The sequence below is a fragment of the Aulostomus chinensis genome, chromosome 2, assembly GCF_037954235.1.
Source record: "Aulostomus chinensis isolate RoL2024-O1b breed Wild chromosome 2, RoL_Achi_v1.0, whole genome shotgun sequence".
NCBI lineage: Eukaryota > Metazoa > Chordata > Actinopteri > Syngnathiformes > Aulostomidae > Aulostomus > Aulostomus chinensis.
The window spans coordinates 9,294,454-9,314,453 of record NC_141321.1 but is presented as its reverse complement, the minus strand read 5'-3'; the positions used below and the strand labels follow the sequence as shown (position 1 = coordinate 9,314,453).

Sequence of the window (20,000 nt, the reverse complement as noted above, 5' to 3'; positions counted from 1 at the left end):
ATATTTTATGAAAATGAACAAGTCTCCGCCCACTGACACACCCGCGTTCACGTGTTGATACTCAGGGTCTTTACTCCAAGTCATAAACCCGTTCAGGTGGAAGTGAGATGGACAGAAATGTCAGTCAAGTGTCTGGAAAACAGCACAGACATCAGAAAGCAGCCGATGTGTCAGCTCACGGGAGCCGGTGAGGAAAAAAGTGCCGCGTCAAAACCCTGAGATAAAGGGAAATCATAGATTTAGTTTAGTCCCTCCTGGAAATCCTGGTTTTACCTCACACTTGCGTCAGTGGGGCAGTTGGAGGGTCGTGAAGCAAAATATTTGTTTTTGTTTGCCAAAAGAAAACAAATTTATAAAAGTTCTATCAAAAACAAAGAAAGTTCAGAGGTGTTGATGTCTCTTCTCCATGACTCTGATCTTCCCCCCAAAATGGAACGGTTTCTGTCCTTGGACCAGGGTCCTGTCTGCTTCAAAATTTCACAACAGTCAGCCTCAGGAGTTTATTCCAGAATCCTGCAAAGACGCAAACGACCTCACTGGCAGTGCGAGAAAGAAGCACCGTACAAAACGTGACGTAGGCGGTGAGGTTTGAGCTCTCATCTCCACATCTCCGCTGAACCTCCGGCAGCTCCTGATGAGCTGGACGGGACGCTGCATGACTGAGGAGTGGAGACGGACCGAGCGCTTGAAATGGGAGAGAATAAAGTACAATTACAGCATGAAGTTTAAGGTTTATAGTCACTTGTTCAGGTAACAACATGGTCGTAGACATGAGCAATAAGACAGTGTGATCGCATCAAGATAGGATTACACTAAATGTAGGAATTAATATTAGTGCTAATTGAATCTAATTTGCTACACAGATAAAAATCAATCAATGCCTCTCCCTCTCATACACACACACACACACACACAAGCACACACACGATAATGTGCAGCTTGCCCCGTGTCTGAGTAGTAAACTGCGACACAGCGTCTCCCTCCCTCCCTCTGCAGTCCTCCTCTCCCCCTCCTGCAGTCCGGCCTGACTGCTCATCAATAAGCTGTATTAGCTCATCACTAATCATATTGAGGGAGAGAGAGAGAGAGAGAAAGAGAGAGAGAGAGAGAGAGAGAGAGAGAGAGAGAGCAGGACAGCCTCACTCTGTGTGCATCATCATCACCAGAGTGTGTGTTTCCGTGTGTGGTGAGGAAAGAGGGAGGGGTGTATCCTAGCAGGGAGCTTCTCTCTGTGTTAGTAACCCAGCGCTCACAGAGAGAAGCTCCACTGCAGCAGCAGCAATCAGCCCGGCTGTACTTAGTGAGCCAGACACTCAAACCTGCCGGTCCCCTCCTCTCTCCCTCTCTCTCTCTCTCTCTCCCTCTCTCTCTCTCTCTCTCTCTCTGCATACTCAGCAGAGCTGCCCTCCTCTGCTCCTCATCACTCCACCACTCCTGCAGCGTTGCTCTCTGCTTTCAGGGGACACTGGCCTGCTCCTCACCCACTGATTCTGCATGACTGTCACAAAGGTAAGACTGATTTAAACGGGTGGCAACTATCAGGATGCCACCCTTGATTTGAGCTCACGGTTAGAAGGGACTAGGAAGGTTGTTCACATAATTACTCTAATGTGTGTGTGTGTGTGTGAGTGTGTGTGTGTGTGAGTGTGTGTGTGTGTGAGTGTGTGTGTGTGTGTGTGTGTGTGTGTAAGTGTGTGTGTGTGTGTGTGTGTGTGTGTGTGTGTGTGAGTGTGTGTGTTTTCAGGCTGGGAGTGAAGATGAGTTTGTGTGTTAGAATTGCAGGATAGAGGACAGGTATCAGGGTCCCCGCTGGTTAGGATACAACGAAAATTAATTTCCATTGTGACAGTCAGCAGTCTGTTCATCCTGGTCGCTGGCAGGTTTTTGTCTGCCGATCTCTGCAAACTTTATGGTTTTCTGAGGAGAAATGAAACATCAGCACTGGTATCTGAACAGTTTTTGCATGTTGCACCATTTGTAAAGTAATTTATAATACTAACCAACTGAGGGACGTTTAATCTTAAGTACATTCAAGTACTAAAGTCTCTCACATCCTAATTAGGGATGAAAAACTGGCCACCACATGGCAAACCACGAAATTGTAGGGTATATGGTTGTTTTTTGGCCAAAGTTTAGGAGTGAAGTGGTAATGGTTTGGAATGTCTCCAGGGAGTGAATCTCAGTCCATGCAGTGTCCTCCTCAGTGTGTGTATGAGTGTATTAAGAGTCTCCATCCATCCATCCATCCAGCCATCCATTTCTTCTACTTATCCTGTTAAGGGTCCAGGGGGGCTGGAGCCTATCCCAGCAGCTTTCGGGCGAGAGGCGGGGTTCACCCTGGACAGGTCACCAGTGTTAACAGTCTCATCTATTCTTAAAGTAGGTGTGTCAGCCCACTCGAGTGAGTGTTTGTGTGCACTCAAGTGCGTGTTGGTGGTCGCAGTCAAAGCTCAAGGCTGCTGTAGCCGCTTGAATCCTCTTAATCAATTAGCAGGGGGAGAGAGAAACAGAGAAAGAAAGACAGAATATGAGAGAGGAAGAGACACTGAAGAAATTAGTACACCTACTCCCGTGAAGAGAATTAACCTGGACCAAAATAGATGACCTGGTGCAGACACAGGACAATGGCCTATTTACTCCGACTCATAGTCCAATCACATACCTGCAAGTCCCACTCCAAAGAGTTCTGAACACAGGACGGTGCACTTTTCAGTTTTAGCTAGTAATCTGGAACATAAAAGCTCACAGACGCTCGCTCTCAAACTACAATTTCCCTGCCTGTGTGAGATTGTGTGGGAGGTGTGTGTGTGTGTGTGTGTGTGTGTGTGTGTGTGTGTGTGTGTGCGTGCGTGCATGTGTGTGCTGCTAGCTGCGTAGGTAGGCATTCTACACTATGAGAACTGGAAAGAGGAAAAGGTCAGGTGAGCCTGTGTTGGCATTTAGCCAAAACTAAAATTTGACTACAGACAGAGCCAAAGGCAGTGAGGAGCATTCTAATGAATTTGATTCTCTCATGTTATTTTGGAAATGAGGACAATGTGGAAGACAAAAATGCTCCTTCATAAAAGGGGTATGAAAGCACCAGCGGTATCTAAAGATGACGTCTGTGTGTGGGAGAAGCCGGCACAGAGAGAGAGAGTCTCCGGAGCTGTTTTCATGGCTCTGCCTGCCAACAACAGAGAAGTCACCTTGGGAGCAGCGCTGACAGGGCTAAACAGCCCTGTCCTCTCATCACAGACACAGATGGCTACATCACGGAGAGACAGCGCTACTGAGGCTCAGGTCAAGGACCAGCCTAGTGACCGTACATCATACATGTAACACACAAGTTTTGTCTTTGAGGGAGGAACTGCGCCTGTAGCTTTGGCATCTACTGGCTTCTAAACAACACCAGGACTGAGTGTTGCAACCATCCGTGAATTTGCAGTATAAAGGATACTTGACCCTCAGGTACTCAGTGGCTATGGTGCTGTGCTGTATGTCACACACAGCAACGTGCTAGCGACCGACGATAGCGTCGTGGTAGCTGAAGCCCAGCTGGACAGGTATTGTCCGCACAATTCAGGCTGTTTACAGATTAATCCAAAACTCGTTTAGAAATTCAGTCGGCCTTTTTCACTCCAGACAGTCTGACAAGTGATTGTAGGAAAGTAACAGGTTCGATTCAGACCATTATCTCTAAGTCCCCCGGGTGATGCACTACAGAACACACTGCAGCACTGAGGAGCTTCGGGTCTGTGAGCTCAGCTCTGGCTTCTTTGTCCTAAAGTGTTTGAAGAGTTTGGAGTAGATCCAGGGAGTTTATGCTCGTGTGCGCCGCCTCGCAGTAGTAGAAATCCCCCAGTAAGGACCTATCTAGCTTAGTGAGGATCAGGTGCAAACACATCAATCGCACTTCAGAACTCACCTAGACAACTGGACCATGGCCTGTTGAAGAGGTGGTCTCTGGGTCCTGGTACAGTTTTAACAAACTCCGGTTCCTTTCAGCTAAACGGCTTCTGTAACCAAGTGGGCTTTATGATTCGGGGTGGGACAGAGTGCTCAAACTGTTATTTATAAAAGTTATATGACCAAGAAATAAATAAACAGTTTCCAATTTGCAAACAAGCCTCGTCTGGTTCGGTTCAGTGGTTGGTTCCCCCCTTGGAGGGTGGGCAGGTGTGAAACCAGGGGTTGCTCACAGGTGCAGACCAATGAACCGAGCCAAGACTTGATTGAAGATGTCTTCTTAGGTAGGTTGTAAGCAAACTCTGCTTTGGCTCCTTTTTGGTGCTAACATGATCCAGTCCCCATCTGGTGCAGCTAGCAGGTCCAGTCTTCAGGTCAGCTCATGCGTGTAGCACGCTAACTGTAGTAACGTCCATAGTAGAAAAAAAGGTAGAAGATAAACACAAAAACCTGAACCATGCAGTGCTCCACAGCACAGGACCTTCTTCTTGTGTTACCGGCACATCTGACCAGGTTTCAGGGGGAACATTCTCACATGGTCATGTGATACATTTGAGTTCACTTTTATTTTTCTACGTGAAAACAAAGAGAGAAATAACTGATTGACTGACTCGGTATTAAATCCTGCTGCATCTGGTTCAGTCAATATGGCTGCGATACATTAAATTGGTCGTCTGAAAAATTAAAAAAAGCCTGTAAACCACTTACACCTTTGCTGCAAAGAAGAATTTGCATGAAAGTGTATTGGAGGGGTTTTATTTTCAAAGTGGACATGCAGATGTGCAGACATTAGTTTCTACAATAACACTCACAGTAGTCGCGAATGTGAACCTGCAAACAGATGGTTTAAGTTACTGGGACTAATTGTCTTAGTCTGTCCCAGCTCCGCATAGAAAGGTCTAATATTTGACGTGGCATAGAGAGGGAGAGGGAGAGAGAGAGGGAGAGAGAGAAAGAAAGAGAGAGAGAGGGAGAGAGAGACATTTATTTGTGTGACAAAATGGAATGCAGTGAAAATAGGTCATTGCACGTTTAAATCCTTGGCCTTTAGTTTCAAACATGGCCTTATAGGCTGAGTCGTCTGTGAGACAGCACCATAAGCTCTTTAGCTTTTTAAGACAGACGCTTTAGTCGACAGGCAATAATTTCTTTGGGCCCGGAGGTTTATCCAGGGGGCGGCATGGCGCAGTGGTAAAGAGGCCGTCTCACAACCGAAGGGTCGCTGGTTCATTCCTCACTTCCCCCGGTGACCATGTCCAAGTATCCTTGAGCAAGATACTGATCCCCTGATTGCTCCTGATGGGCCTGTGACAGACTGGTGACCCATACAGAGTGAACCCCGCCTCTCACCCATTGTCAGCTGGGATAGGCTCCACCCCACCCCCATGACCCTTAACAGATAGACAGTATTGAAAATGGACGGATGGATGAATGGTTTATCCAATATTTCACCACCAACTTTATGACGCGACTATAATTTAGGATTTAAAATGTAAAGAATGAAAAATTAATATTTTGTAATCACCATAGAAACACACTGCTCTGAGGAAGACGAAGGCAGAACAAACCCTTTATGTATTGTATTTTACATCTACCTGTAAGTCTCTGCACACTGAAAGTCATATAGAAAATTACATACTGTAAATTACAAAGTGACTTTGTGCTCAAAATGGTGACCAGGCAATGTTTACACACTAAACAGTACAAAAAGAAAACCAGAGCGACAACTAACAATTATTTTTATTATTGAGTATTGATTGACTCTTTTCTTGACTATTTGATTAACTGTCCATAAAATGTCAGAAAAATGTGGAAAAATAGTCAAGATTAGCGCTCTGTGTACGTTTCCATGGGCTTTTATAAGCCAGATAACCTGAATTTAAGTGTATTTTCCTGAACAATGATGTTTTGGTTCCAGAAAATTGAAGAAGAAGCTGAATATTTGGATATTGAGACGGACATCAGAGCGCTATTGACTTGTTTCCAGTAAAAACATGAAGCATCTTGTCTTGGCTTTTGATTGGCGTTTCTATTCTCCAGCTTTGCTGTGTGTGCTCAACGCTCCCCCGCGTTCGAAAGCACGCACACTGGGGACTTACATCAGCTGAACTGGCTGGCTCTGATTAGCTCTCTGCTACCAACTGTGGATGAAGAATTCAATCAGAATTTAGGACTATTGTCAGTCAACATAGTTCAACTTGTGATGATGAAGTTAATCCTTTTGGTGTGTGATCATTTGTAATACTGCTGGAATTTTCATTGGATGCAAAAGACCTGACATTTAGCGATGAAGAACAGTCTGACACAGATTTTTGACACATAATTACTGTTTGGCAAGAGATAAAGGAACAATGAACATGTATTAAAACTGGGTAGATGTAGTTTTCATGTCATGGGATCAACATTTATCCTTTAATTGCTGTAAATGGTGAATTCAGTGGTGACTGAATTTCCATGATTTCTAGCTAGCAATCATTTTGAGACTTTGAGCTGCTGTAGTTCACCCTAAATGATGCTGCACTTGCTTTACTGGTGAATGGCCTTGTCATTGTAAGGTAATGCCGTTGACAGTGGTGAGCTCTACCGCACTTACAATGGAAAGGAGAGGCAGAAGTATTGAAATGGCAAAGGGGAGGAAAGTGTGAGATGCCCAGTGCTGAATCACATGCAGAGCTTTTCACAGAAGAGGAAAACTGCCAGCACAGCTAACACATCAGGGCCCAGCGTGAGATTAGTACTGCTATATCTGGATATTCTGTTCTCATATGTGTATGTGTGTGTGTGTGTGGGCAGGGCACAAACGTGCGTTGGCAGACACATTATGTAGGTGGGTGGATGACTTCCGTTACTAGTAAAGTGGTACAGCAGCGTATTGGAGGCTCTGTGAGAGTTGTCATCGTCAAGACTGTTCAAAGTAGCTAAATGCAACCCTGCCGCTCCCGGTTGCTCCCTTACATAAGATAAAGGTGGGAAGACGAAACCCTTACAGTAAACCACCGAGGCTTCTGTTGCCTCAATAGAAGCCCACAGCAGTGTCCTGCAGCAACGCAGGAGGCCAGCTCCAGCTCTGATCGTTGCCCCGAGTTACCTTCCTGTCAGTTCTGCTCTGTCTGCAGGAGTTGAGGGAGTCATAATGACCACAGCAAGACTTCTCTGTGCAGATGAATGACCTCTCCAGAAGGCTGAGGTCACCCAGCCCTGCTTCTGCCAATATCCAGTCAGATTTGGGGTAATAAAGGCACAAAGGAACTGAATTGTGTTTCATATTCAAACCCAATTCTCAGTGTTTAGCAAACTATTCAAATGTGCCATAAAGATTAACGTCAAGCTGCTGGCACTGTTCGACCCGCTCTTTTGATACCCTCTTGATTAGAAATCTGTGATTTGCATGGCAACCTCTAAAATGGTTGAGTTGTTTTTGGTTGGATACCACAGAAAGAGCAGTGTGCCATGACTGAGGAGGGGGACGCTGAAAGAGGAGGGAAGTGGTTGAGATGGGGATGGGAGACAGGACGGGGGACGGCACGGAGGGGCGCCTTTGGCGTTTTGGGTTTTTTTTGTTCATTAGACTCAAACAAAAATGCTTTTAATATGACTGAACAGAGTCAGTGTGGTGATAAACGTCCTCTGAAGACACGCACAAACACTTTGGCTCCTAATTCTAACCTGAACCATCTGCCCTGCATCCCTAACCTCAGCATAATCCTATTTTAACTTAAACCCTCAAATTAGAAGCATCAAATAAGCTATTGAAGAGGGTAGCCCCCCCACTGGGCTCCCTTTGGTCCTCTTTTTTTTTTTTTTTTTTTTTGCCGGTGTAAAACTCAGTGCTCATAATCGCACACATACACACGCTTGCTTCCAGCCAAAGCTTTATATTCAGCCAACTGACGTGAATTCTGTATAATTCAAAGTAGCATTCCAGCTGTGTTGCGTGTGTTTGCAATTACTTATCTGCAAACACCCCAATTATGCAGGAGGCCAGCGCTGCTCTGATGTCAGGCGCACATATGTGGTTGGAGGGACGTCTGAAAGCCATTTCCAGTGTTTATGGTGCAGCTTCTGCTGTTAACTGCGAGGCTGTTAAGACTCCCGTTGCAAAAAAAAAAAAAAAATTCATGATATATTATAATATGTGAACCCTACGACTGCATTTATTTTACGTCCAATAAAAACAACAACATAAATAATTGGCTGCTAGCATCAACACGCACAAATCCAACACCGTCCAGACTGTCTACGTTCTCTACTTGGGGCACTTCAGCCACCATAAATCTTCATTGAGTCTGATTTAGACCACTGGCCATTTGTCAAGCTTGGTGTTTACCCGCACACTCTCTCTGACACACAGGCGGAAACATTAAAACCAGAGCTAAATCGCTAACCTAGCAACCCAAAACCTCCATTCCTAGAGTAAGAAAAATACACAACAGCGTAGGAGATTAGGAATACCAAATCCAGAAGTAAGCTCAGTTTAAATGGAGCAGATAAAAGACTCACAAGAAGATACGCAGAGAGAGTGAGCTGCGTGTGGGGGTTGACAAAAAGTGTGAGAAAAAAGAGGTAAAAAGGGGAAATAGTTGTGAGAAAGCCACAAAAAAAAAGCATTCACCACAGGAAGACATTCAGATCTCATGAGCTCATTGCCTGTCAGAAAGCTTCCTCACGCTGTTCAGTGCGTGTGTGTGTGTGTGTGTGTGTGTGTGTGTGTGTGTGTGTGTGTGTAACTGTACATTTCAAATGTGTGTGAAAAGACTCGAGTACATTTCCAAATGACTTGGGGAACTCTTCATTCCTTTATCTTTCTGCAAATACATTCACACAATTGCCTCAGTGACTTTCTCTAGTATGAATGGAATGAATTGTGAAAGGCACACAATGGAAAGCTTTGCCGTGGCTTTTGTTGGATGAGCCTGTTCATTTTTGGATTTCCATTTGGGAGGTGGCAGATATAAAAAGACAGACTCATCAGAAATGATTTGAGAGCATCCTCCAGAGGAAAGACAGGAACAGGAGAGAGGGACCATGACTACCGACAGCCCGTGTCCCCTCCAGCCGAGATTAGGTGCACGTCCTGTGGAGTCTGTGTGTACATGAGATATTCCCCCTGTTGTGGGCATGCAAAGCTGTTAGGGGACTCTCCTCCTTTGGGTGCACCGAGCACAAATCACTCAACCTTAGCATGGTGACCTGCTGTCAGGTAAAGGTGGCAGTAAGTCTCCAGGAAATTAATGTAAATCCATGTAATGTCCAACAAAGGGAAATGTGACTCTGTGTGTGTGTGTGTGTGTGTGTGTGTGTGTGTGTGTGTGTGTGTGTGTGTGTGTGTGTGTGTGTGTGCGCGCAATCAAGACATAGGATGTGCTTCCTGTTTGTTGGCCTGGGGACAAGTCAACCAGTGCATTGAGACAGAGGATCCTGTTGGACTGCATGTGTGCTACAAAGCCATGGCTGTGTTCTCTATTATTACAATTACTACTATTTTACACAACCTCTCATACATCTGCTTTCTCCATGTCCAGCCGTCTGTCTTTGTCTTCATACTGTGCATTTCTTTCCTTCAGAGGCTCCTAAAGCTCCTGTGGCCACTTCATTACTGGTGACACGTGGCTTTCTTTTCAGGTAGTCTGGCTTTATCACACTGAAAGAGACTGAACTGAGGAATTTTATACGAGCTTTTAAGAGACTAAAAGTATTCCGACTTCCTGCCGTACCAGCAAAAATCTTAGCCTAGTTTACATGCCACAGTGTAGCATTCAGTCACATTCAGTCAGCAGTCTCTGTCCCTTCCATGCTTTTTGCGTGCTACAGTTTTCCAAGTTCATTATACAAAACGACAACAAATGCCACCCTGGCAAGCCAGTAGCATCCTACATGCTGGAAATTAAGTTTTTATGAACTTTTGGACAAATAAAGTCAGACAATTCTGTTGGGTTATAATCACCAAATATACAACAAATATGAATAAACAAGTTTCCTGGACAGAACATGGTTTATTCGTGTCATTTTGCAAGGACACGGTTGTGGCATCCTGAACTTCGCCCTACCCACAACGGTTCTGATTGGCTGCCAGAAATACAAACAAGCCAAGTTTTTTTTTCCTACAGAAGGAGAATGAAGACGAGTTGAACCGCAAGTTCCTCCTGTGCTGACTCACCGTGATCGAGGGATGTCTCGATACAGGAGATGAACAAAGTAGCAGAAGCCTGATAGTGAAGTCTTAATAAAACCAGCTGTGTGGTTCCCTCACCACCTTGTCAAACACCGGTAGCTGGTAACCACACAGGCTTGGATCAGATGAAATTAGGGAGTATATTCTTTGAAGAAGAATGTACGGCTGTTTGGTGACAGACGTTTTACAGCGGCATCTTCCTCGGGTAGTTATCCCTTTATCACCCTGTGCTGTGCTCAGCAGTGACTCCAATACCTTGAACTCATCCCAAGACGAGCTGCACATACGTGACTCCTCGCCACATCCTGGCCCGTTTCAACCTCAACGGTAAACACGGTCTTTTGATGGAGGAGTGTATTGGATTCGTATGGAGTAAAGAAACTGTTTCTAAAGAGCCCTCAGGTTAGTATGAGGGGGAAGAAAAATGAAATGTGGACAGCTTGATAAAGAGCAACAAATGCTTCACGTTATCTGCTTTTTACAGCTTATCTTTATATTGTTCAGGACAATTCAGGTTCGGTTATCATCAGTTCAGTACTTTTCCTGTCTGCTGATTTACAACCTGTCAGATTGTCTGACTGATCGTACTCTCACTTCATCAGATTTGCTTGAAAGAATGTGGAAATGGTCCCAATTCTCAGCACGTTATTGCGGGGGGAAATTGTAGCCAGAACTATAAAAGCAAGATCCAAGTCTGAGTGAACCTAAGTGACCCTGTGAGTGCTGCAGGAACTAAGAATTGCAAATGGAGGTGTTTAATGATCAGGACAGCAGTTTTAGATGTGGGCACAGCTGTGCTAGCGCTGGCGGTGCTGCAGCGGTCAGTGCTATGCAGGCTGTTGCAGTGTCACTGCAGTGAGAAGCAGGGAGAATCATCCTCTCGCTGGATCAGAAGCTGCCTGGTTGGGAGGCTCGACAAGTGTCATGGAATCTACTTACATAATTTTATCCCTCATCACATTCCCAGCCATGAGACTGACAGCGGAGGGGTTATGGGCTCTGCTGGGGTTTCAGTCGTTGTATGCTTATGCAATGTCAGCTCATATCCCCCTCACGTCCTACCATCACCATGTTCATTGTTGAGGTCCAGAAAGAGGGATAAGTCATGAGCTTGAAGACATCTTTCAAATGTGATACATTTTAACACACAGATGAAGATTCTTTTCTGTGTCTGCATCCTGAGCTGAGCTGCCTTTGCCAGCAGCGGAGAGAAGCTAAGAGAGCAATGAGTGGGGAGAGGGGCACATCTATGGTGGATGATCCTACCACCCACACACACACTCTATCTCTCTATTTCTCCGTCTCTCTCTCTCTCTCTCTCTCTCTCACACACACACACACACACACACACACACACACACACACACACACACACACACACACACACACACAAATCCTCAGCACAGTTCATCCGGGTCAAATTCAGCTCTGTATTGCGCCGATGGGCATTGAAAGCAGTGTAAATATAGACACTAGTCACTCCGCAGCACAAAATACTTCCATGTTTCACTCATTCTCTCCTTCCTTTGTCCGTCTTCTGCTTAGCTTTGTGTCTTTCCTTTCCATTTTTTGTGTAGACCTTGTTTTAAAACCCATGCTATGTCTAAACCATCCAATTACACACAGAGGTAATTAATTCACAGAAGGTTTGTCAAGGTGGAGCAGAAAAACACAAGCCTCTAATAGCCTGTGTTGTCAGCCCAGACCCACTGATACAACGTGGCCCGTCAGCAGTTTTTTAATTGAGTTTTTTCAAAGAAAAGTATCTTATAAGTGAGATGGGTCTGAGGTTAATTGATGACTCGATGAGATCAGGGGCCAGGTAGCACCGGAGAACGTGCAGGGTGCATTCATGCATCAGACTCCATCGAGCACAGAAGTACTGGAAGATGTTCTTGCTAGTGATTCAGGGTGCTTGGCGTACAGTCCCAGCAGCCTGCCTGTGGCTCCGCTTTGTGAAGTCACCTGACATCAGTTTGATGTCTGACGATTTGATTGGTTTCTGTTCTGACTGGGAAATGATGGAAGTTGCTCCAAAAGGGGTCCCCCGCTAGTCACTGGAGGACAAGTCTTGGCTAGACGAACACAACAGCTCTCTGCTCGCTCTGTGAGTCGTAGTCAGTCGCGACAAAGGTGTTTGTGTTGGTATAATATAATTGCATCACCAAGGTTGTTTTGCTTGTAATGTGTTAAAATGTCACAGCAAATAGACCAAAGAGACCAGTTTAGACTCTAAAGAAACTTTTAAATTGTCTGAATGTCACGATTATGTGGTTATGAGACCTGAAATCGAGGCAGATTATTTTGCATGAGTATTTGTCAAACTATGGGCCTTTCAGAAAATCCACAACTATTAGGAGCTCTGACTTTCTTTTATTTCTTTTACTAACTTTTTCTTTCAATCCACGGAGGACTCAGGCAAGCGCTCTCTGGAGGCTTGCTGAGGGAACATCTCGAGTTTGTGGGACAACCTAATTTAGCATCATGATACATTGTAATTTCAATGTAATCTTATTGTAAAGAACAAACTGATAAACTTGGGAACATCAACAGTGTAACACACAGATCAGACACCCAGCTGGACACAAGGACCTTGAGACAGGAGTCAAAAGCAGATACAGTCAGTAGAATAGCATGTGAACCTCCACAATGTAGTACTCCAGTTTTTTTTAATTGATATTTGTTGGTTTTAAGTCCAACGTTTGACATTGTTTGACTTCAGCCTGATTTCCGTGTTCACTCTTCTTCTTGTTAAATGTGCCAGCTGTGTAAATGTGCATCATCGTCATCGCTGTTGAAAACCGTGACACTCAAGAACCATGATGATACAGTCAGCTCGAGTCCTCGTGAAATGAGCAGATCCAGGTACCGATAAAGCCTCCCTCATGAAATAGAAGGCAAAATTAAATATTTGTCCACAGAGGATCGTGAAATGAGGTCTGCGCTTCACCGCTGGGACCTCTGAACTCTAAACTGGGACGCATACGCTACAGTGGAAGAATCGAGAGCGAGCAATAAGCAGATCGATGCAGCCAACTGGAAAAAGATATGCATGAGTGACTGTTCAATATATATCTACCATATTGCCTGCTGGCCTGAGCAGCTCCCGGCCATGTGAGCTGCATACTGTTGACTTCACAATCAACTGCTAAAAATGATAATAAACATATGGAGGTGCATAGCTGCGGAGTGAAGGCAGCACCACGACTGCAGCTCGTTTAGTTTTCCACCGATGATCTCGTCAACACTGAAATAGGTCAAATTCACAACACATTAACCTTCACCCACATATGGGAATACTGTCATTTCAAATGTGGCTTAACAAGCTCACACATGGATGCAGAGGCGATTACTGCTGCCTGCTTCCTTTCCGTGTGTGTGTTTACGTGCACGTACAGCTGGTGTCTCTTCTCTTTATGAAACAGAAATCTGAAGATTTTCACTCATGAAACAAAGGGAGAAATTATTCCAGATGTGCGTATGGTAATCTAACCGCTGTACCTATCTAGAAGTTTTGGGGTCCTGGAGAAAAGCTCTCCTTCATCAGCTCACCTCATCCTCCGCAGCACACGGTCTCCGTCTCCACTGGCTCCACTTCTGCTCGTTTTATAAGCAACCAAAAGATCTGCAGTTTTGCTTCAACCTGTTAACTTTGGTAGAAAAATAGCTCTAAATAAACAGGAACATCTGGATGACCCCTGCCCCCCTGTCACAGCTGTTAGCCAAGGTGCCAGAGATGCCATAATCTGTCTGTCTCTCACGCTCTGGATCTCTGTTGTGTCCTGCTTATGAAAACTGACAGCAGGGTTGTGCTTCTAGCTGTTTTCTAGAGGCTCGTTCTTGTCGAGTCTATTAGCTTGTGAGCAAACATAAAGAAATAACAGGGCAACCTGGTGCTCCCATAGATCATGGAAGTAATGTTCCTGTATGACATCATTACCTTGTTGCTATGGGTGACGGGAGACAAATAGCTTCATGATAGCGCTTAACCATTAACAACCAGCATTTGGACCAACGGCCATCGATCAGTCCAACACTCTGGGCCCAAGCTCCGATATCTAAACTTTGATTGGACGGATCAAAAAATATTTGTGACAATCCTTCAAGATCAATCGTCACTTTTTCCACTTCCAATGTCAACAGAGTAAAATTAATTCAACCCAATGATTTCATTTGTGATGCTGTTCTTTTTATATTTTTATGCTGACGGAATTTTATTTTGAACGTCCAGAAAAATTAAAATAATGTAAAAATTTGGGGGGAAATGATCAAACTCGCAGCTGAAACTTAAGGGTCCAGCCCGTCAAACTTACTGCTGAAAGCTTGAGAAGCTGACCCCAGACTGCAGTGCTGACTTTGGTCTATAAAATGTGTTTAATATTTCAACATGAATCGTGTCCAAATGAAAATAGGAACACACACAAAAGATTTGTTTATTTTTTTTGAAAAATCTTCCATCAAATCCTCATTTATGTTTGTGTTTTTTTTTATGCAGTTGGTTTCATTTGAATGCAACATTTGGCTGCGAGTCACTGTTTTAAAATGTATTGACGTGCGGAGTTGCTGTGTGTTTGCTGACAGGAGATGATCAGTTTCACATGCTTATAGTTTACTACACATTAACTGAACATCAACACATGTATATTACACAGTTTACCTCAGGGGCTCCACAAACTACAATGCCAGACCCTTGATTCCAGTGAGAAGAACCACCAAAGCACCCCTTTCACCAGGGAATAAAGTGGCAGGAACCTAAAGGAGGGGCAGTAAGGAGGAATGAGGGAATGCAAAGAGCACATCAACAGCATTTCCAGCACTGATGACAAAAGTTTCTGATGCCTGATGTCGCCAAGTGGGCCCCGAGTCATACGGCTCCCTGCTGCCAAGGACAAGGAGACCGTAACAGAGGTTTGAAAGATGCCATGTGCACTGGACAGCCAGAGATCACAAGATATGCACAACAGTGGAGACGAGAATAAATAAAACATTTGAACCGATTTATTTTTTATGGATTCCATAATACGGATTTATGGATCCTTAAATCTAATTTTCCTTTTCTAACACTATCTTTGTCTGAAGCTGTATCAGATAAATGTCAGGAAGATCAGTATTTTAGCAGCACAGATCCTGGTTGCCAGGGTGCAGACGCTCTCAGTCTGGAATGGCGAAGTCCCCGGCCAGACAGATGGTCTGGCACTGGGCTTGGCCAGGTTCCCTGTCTAGGTTTGCTTTTCACTTTCTCTATCCTCCCAATCTTGAGGAGTGAGAGGAAGACAGAGTGAGAGAAAGACAAGGACAGGGGAGCAAAGAGACAGTCTTACCAACGGTGGTGGTTTGAGGAGTGTGTGTTTGGTCCGTGTTGGGAGCCAGCACATGGGCGCGGGATTGCCTGGCACACTGAGTCTCTAGCTTGAAAGCCTTGAGCATCATCCAATTTGGATGCAAAAGTAGCATTTCCAGACTTATGAAAAACAGCAGTAACTGTGCAGTTTATGTGAGAAAAGAAGAGACGATTTCACAAATATGTTGAACCAGTAAATAGTCGATTGAAGGTTTTAAAGACGTAGAGTTGAACATGATGTCACATGCTCCACTGTAGCGTTGTTACTGTTTTGCCTGTAAAAACAGTGGATTAACTGTTTCGAGCGTCACATAATCCCCCTGAAATTACTTTTCACTGTCATAATTTGACCTAGTTGGCATATTTCATTTGGAAACCTACAGCCACACAATTTCATTATTTTTCCACATTCAAGTAAGGGGAGGTTTTCCCGGAAGGAATGGTCCTGGTCCTGGCCTACTATATTGTAAAATGGCGGTTCAATTCTTCTGAGCTTCATGCAAACCTGCAGAATCACTCATGTCACTCTTGGGATTTGACCCATTTGGTCCAGTAATATTTTGGGAAGTTTATAAGTGGGATGTGATTTTTTTTTTTTTATTTTAATCATCCATATTGGTGTAAGTTGACAGAATGCTGATAGGATGTGTGGCTCCTCCTGGTGGCGAGGGAATCTCGCCACGTACATTAACAGCGTGGCGTGTGAGATGAGACACCTCTCTGGCCACAGTGAGCTTGTGAGCATTGTGTGAACTCATTTGGTGATGGCTTCAATGTAAGGGACGTTCATTCGTATGAAAATAGGATGCACTGTAGCCTTAACAGAGAAAAAAAATAAAAACAGGTGAATGGGCTTCTCACTCACACAGTGTTGCACTTTGCATACGCAACAGTTTCCAGCAGAGGTTCGAACTCATTATCACGACTCTTAAAGACGGTCTACCAGAATACTGCTGCACTGGGACTCTGAGTTCAGGACGCTCCCACGCTGGATGGATGTGATACACTGACTTTTGTAGTGTCAAGGACCAAGAAAGTGTAAGACGGTTAACTGTTTGATAGTTGAAGCCCAAACCGCTTGGAAGTGTCACTCACGTTCAGCCTCCTAATGTGCTGTCAGCAAGTGTGAGGGTTGGGGTTCCATAGCCAGGCCTGTTGTCAAATGTTTCCACTGTGTTTGAAGTTTTGAAATGTAATATCGTAACACATCTGAAATAATAATTCAACAAACTGCTGAATAACTCCGCAGAGCTGTTTGTCTGATGAAAGTTCTCCTCGGTCTCCGGGCCTGGTGCCATTTAGCTCTCTCCGTTTGAACCGTTGCCAGAGGGACTCGATCAGATTTGTGTTATAAATCATTGTCCTTTTATCTTTTGAAGTCCCCCCCCCAAACTAATTTCAAATTAAGTCTTTCCTCCACGTAATGGAAAGATCATTTAGATCTTAAGATTTAATTTACCATCAATGTTGTCTGGATGTTGTAAATGATTGAAGATTCTGGTATTTTAATCAATTAGATCACAAAGCTTGATACACTTAGATTTTATGAATTCTTTGCATATCCTTAGACTGCTTTAGCTGGCTCAATACGTGTGTGTGTGTGTGTGAGAGAGACTGTGTGTGCGTGCATATGTGTGTGTGTGTGTGTGGGCAGGTGGTCTAACAGCAGGCAGTTCATCTCTGTCTGGGAAGAGCCTCCTCTGCTCCTCCTCCCTGTCTGCTTTCTGCATTTGTTTCTTTAAATATTTCATCACTCCTAGCTGGTTTGCCACCGCCCTTTCTTCTTCTTCTTCTTCATCTTTTTTTCCTTATCTTCTCTTTCACCTTCAGTCCCGCATCCCGTCATTCCCTTTATATCTATTTCTCCTCCGTCACATGTCGTCTTTTGTTCCTCGGTCTTTCTCCGTTCACCTTGAGCCTGCTAACCCCCTCTGTCACTTGGGGTGTGTACTTAAGATCACATTATTATGCTCCAAAAAGCACGTGCCAGAAAGTCCTTGGGGAAGGGCAATATTATTAATTTAGCACAAATGGAAATAAGAAATGTGTCAGTGATTTATGTTTGTGTATAAAATACCTTACGTATCATGGTAGTTTCTGAAGTGTAGGAAATACTGCACTAGGAGGGTTGTATTTATACTACCGTAGCAGTAATCCTGTCATCAATGGAGGGTGATGCATGGGTCTGGGACATTCACTCCTTCACGGGCTTCTGCTGTAAGTGCCCTTTAGCTCTGTGTTTCCTGCTGCTGGGAAAGTTGCTCTTTGCACCATTAGTGCTGCTTAATGGAACCGGCTTAAGACCCGCAGGAGCCGCCATTAGCGGAGCTTCTGCCTCTCCTGTCATTATTACTGCATCTCGCTCTCTGGCTGCTGTTCACCAGGCTCCTGTCCACACTGTCGCCTTTCAAATACACAACTTACCCTTGGTGGTTTTGCTTCCTACTTAGCAGCTCAAATGTTGTCAGTGACATGCTGAAGCTTCAGGCCCGTGATGGAGATTCAAAGGTATCTCAGCACAGAGCCCAACCTGACCGACAAGCACCACACCCCCAAATGCTGATATTCCCACTCTCATTTTGTCCACAACTGTAAGGAGCACATCACTACTGTGGCTTCTCTTATAGGAGGAATCAGGCAGGATGTTTTCCAGCTGAACTTTTTGGTCCTATCAGTGGAACTGTATTTTTGTGGCCGTGAGGTGGAGTTCAGGGCACCAGCCCCCACCTGCCAGCTAAAAGGTGGCTTGAGCTCTAGGGAAGACTCGCACTCTCAGTCAATGCTGCTGCTCTCTAAAACCTGACTGGTAACAGTTGACTCTGTCCGTTGTGTGTTTTGTGTGTATTCTTAGTTCATCATGAAATCATACAAACCATGATATGATAGACATTAACAGGCCAGATGTTGGAAAGTGAGTGAGTTCCAGGAGCTTCTCTCTTTTGAAGTGATTGAAATTAATGCAGGCACAGATAAAAGATCGCCGAGCCAACATTCTTGAATTGGCCATCTGGAAAATCCCACAAAATACAGACAGATTAGTTCACTTTTGCTTGCACGAGCGGGAGGGTTAAAAATGTATTGCACTCGGTGTTTTTAATTCCATTTGTCAATTGTTAGAGGCCTTCACCTTTCAGTACTGGCAATCCTTTTAATTCACTGAGGGTCAAAACTGCTTCAAGCCACTGTTGCATGGAATGTTACCAGCACATGTTTAGCTGCGCTGGACAGGATGCATCTACTGCAGAGGGTCCACATCTGCTGTTTAACCTTAAAGTACACCTTTAAGCCTTTATTTTAAAGCTTTTAAAGATTTATTTGGAGTAAAATCTTTCATTAAAACACTCCAGACGGTCAATATTTATATGAAAAATAGCTCCTTTGGTAGCTGATTCATTTACAGCGGCTCCATTGTTCTAAATCTTCTTTTACTTATGCAGGTACCACAAAACATGAGAAAAACAGAAGCAAAGCAGGTGGCAATATTTTTATTTTTATTTTCTTCGATGAACACATAACTTATTGGAAAAGTAGCCATTTAACTGGTTCACAAGAAAAAAGAACATTTTACGTTACGTTACGTTTCAAGAGATTTCTAGGAACAAAATTCAAGTGAAGTCGGATTTGAAAGCTTCCCTGATGTTCCAGGCACGTCCGTGGCTAAAAAAGGATGGATGGATGGATGGATGGATGGATGGATGGAGTCCACGTAATTGTGCTCCCATCAATGCTGCTCACCACTACATAATCAGACCATGACTGATCTCTGACCATATGAAAGGGATGTAGATGTAGTATAATGAAATAAGACTGGACTTCTGGTTTGTGGTATTTCTGCGCTGAGAAGAATTAACACCAAACAATGACTTAACTGTCTGCTGATATCTAGTAAAGCGCACATGCTTTGTTCCTTCAGTTGCAACGTCTTACTGTACAAAAGCCTTTTATCACCACAATAGTCCCATCAGGCAATTACCATAGCAGGGCAGGAAATATTCCATCATTTTCAGCCAAGCTGCCACACTTCCTGTGTGAGTCAATAGAAAGCCCGCTTCACGCTGAGAGACAGTTTGGCCGAAATAGAGACAGGATATTTGTGTTTTTTCTGATATTTACTTCTCGCAGAGTCGGGAATACTACAACATTAATAATTGTACAGTGTCACTGCCAAGAGAGAGGAGGAGGGAGGGCTTGACAGTGCCTCAGTATGCCTGAGTGACAAGTGTGTGGATTTCCTTTGTGTATCAACTGGATGTTAGCGCAGATGGTCCAGCTTCCTCAGCTGGCACCAACATTGAGGAAATCTTGACTGGATGGTGTTTTTGAAAGGTTTCAGAATGAGTCTGTATTCTATTGACTGTGTCAGAGTTTGAAGAGAGATTGGAGGCAAAGGACGACCAGAGAGCCAAATGCTGTTTTTGGATTAATGCCATCTCATTGAATTAGGTGAAGTGACCACTGCCTCTTGATGCCAAATCATAACATCTGTTAATATGAAGTGTCGTCACCATGGAAACAAAGGGAATAGACGGTCAAATACTT

General features: G+C 44.2%; 1 protein-coding gene across 3 annotated transcripts in view; it reads left to right on the top strand.

The window, feature by feature from the left end:
* Nucleotides 1–1,167: 1,167 nt before the first annotated feature.
* coro2ba (coronin, actin binding protein, 2Ba) overlaps nt 1,168–20,000 on the top strand; it is a 40,436-nt gene continuing 21,603 nt past the window's right edge. Inside the window, exon 1 of one of the 3 annotated variants that reach the window (XM_086226454.1) lies at nt 1,168–1,509. In XM_086226454.1, the coding sequence (XP_086082580.1) occupies nt 1,495–1,509 (15 nt within the window). In that variant the 5' untranslated portion in view covers nt 1,168–1,494. Of the gene's footprint in view, nt 1,510–10,216; nt 10,523–20,000 lie in introns of those variants that run through there. The other 2 variants (XM_086226478.1, XM_086226471.1) reach the window with 2 other exon arrangements.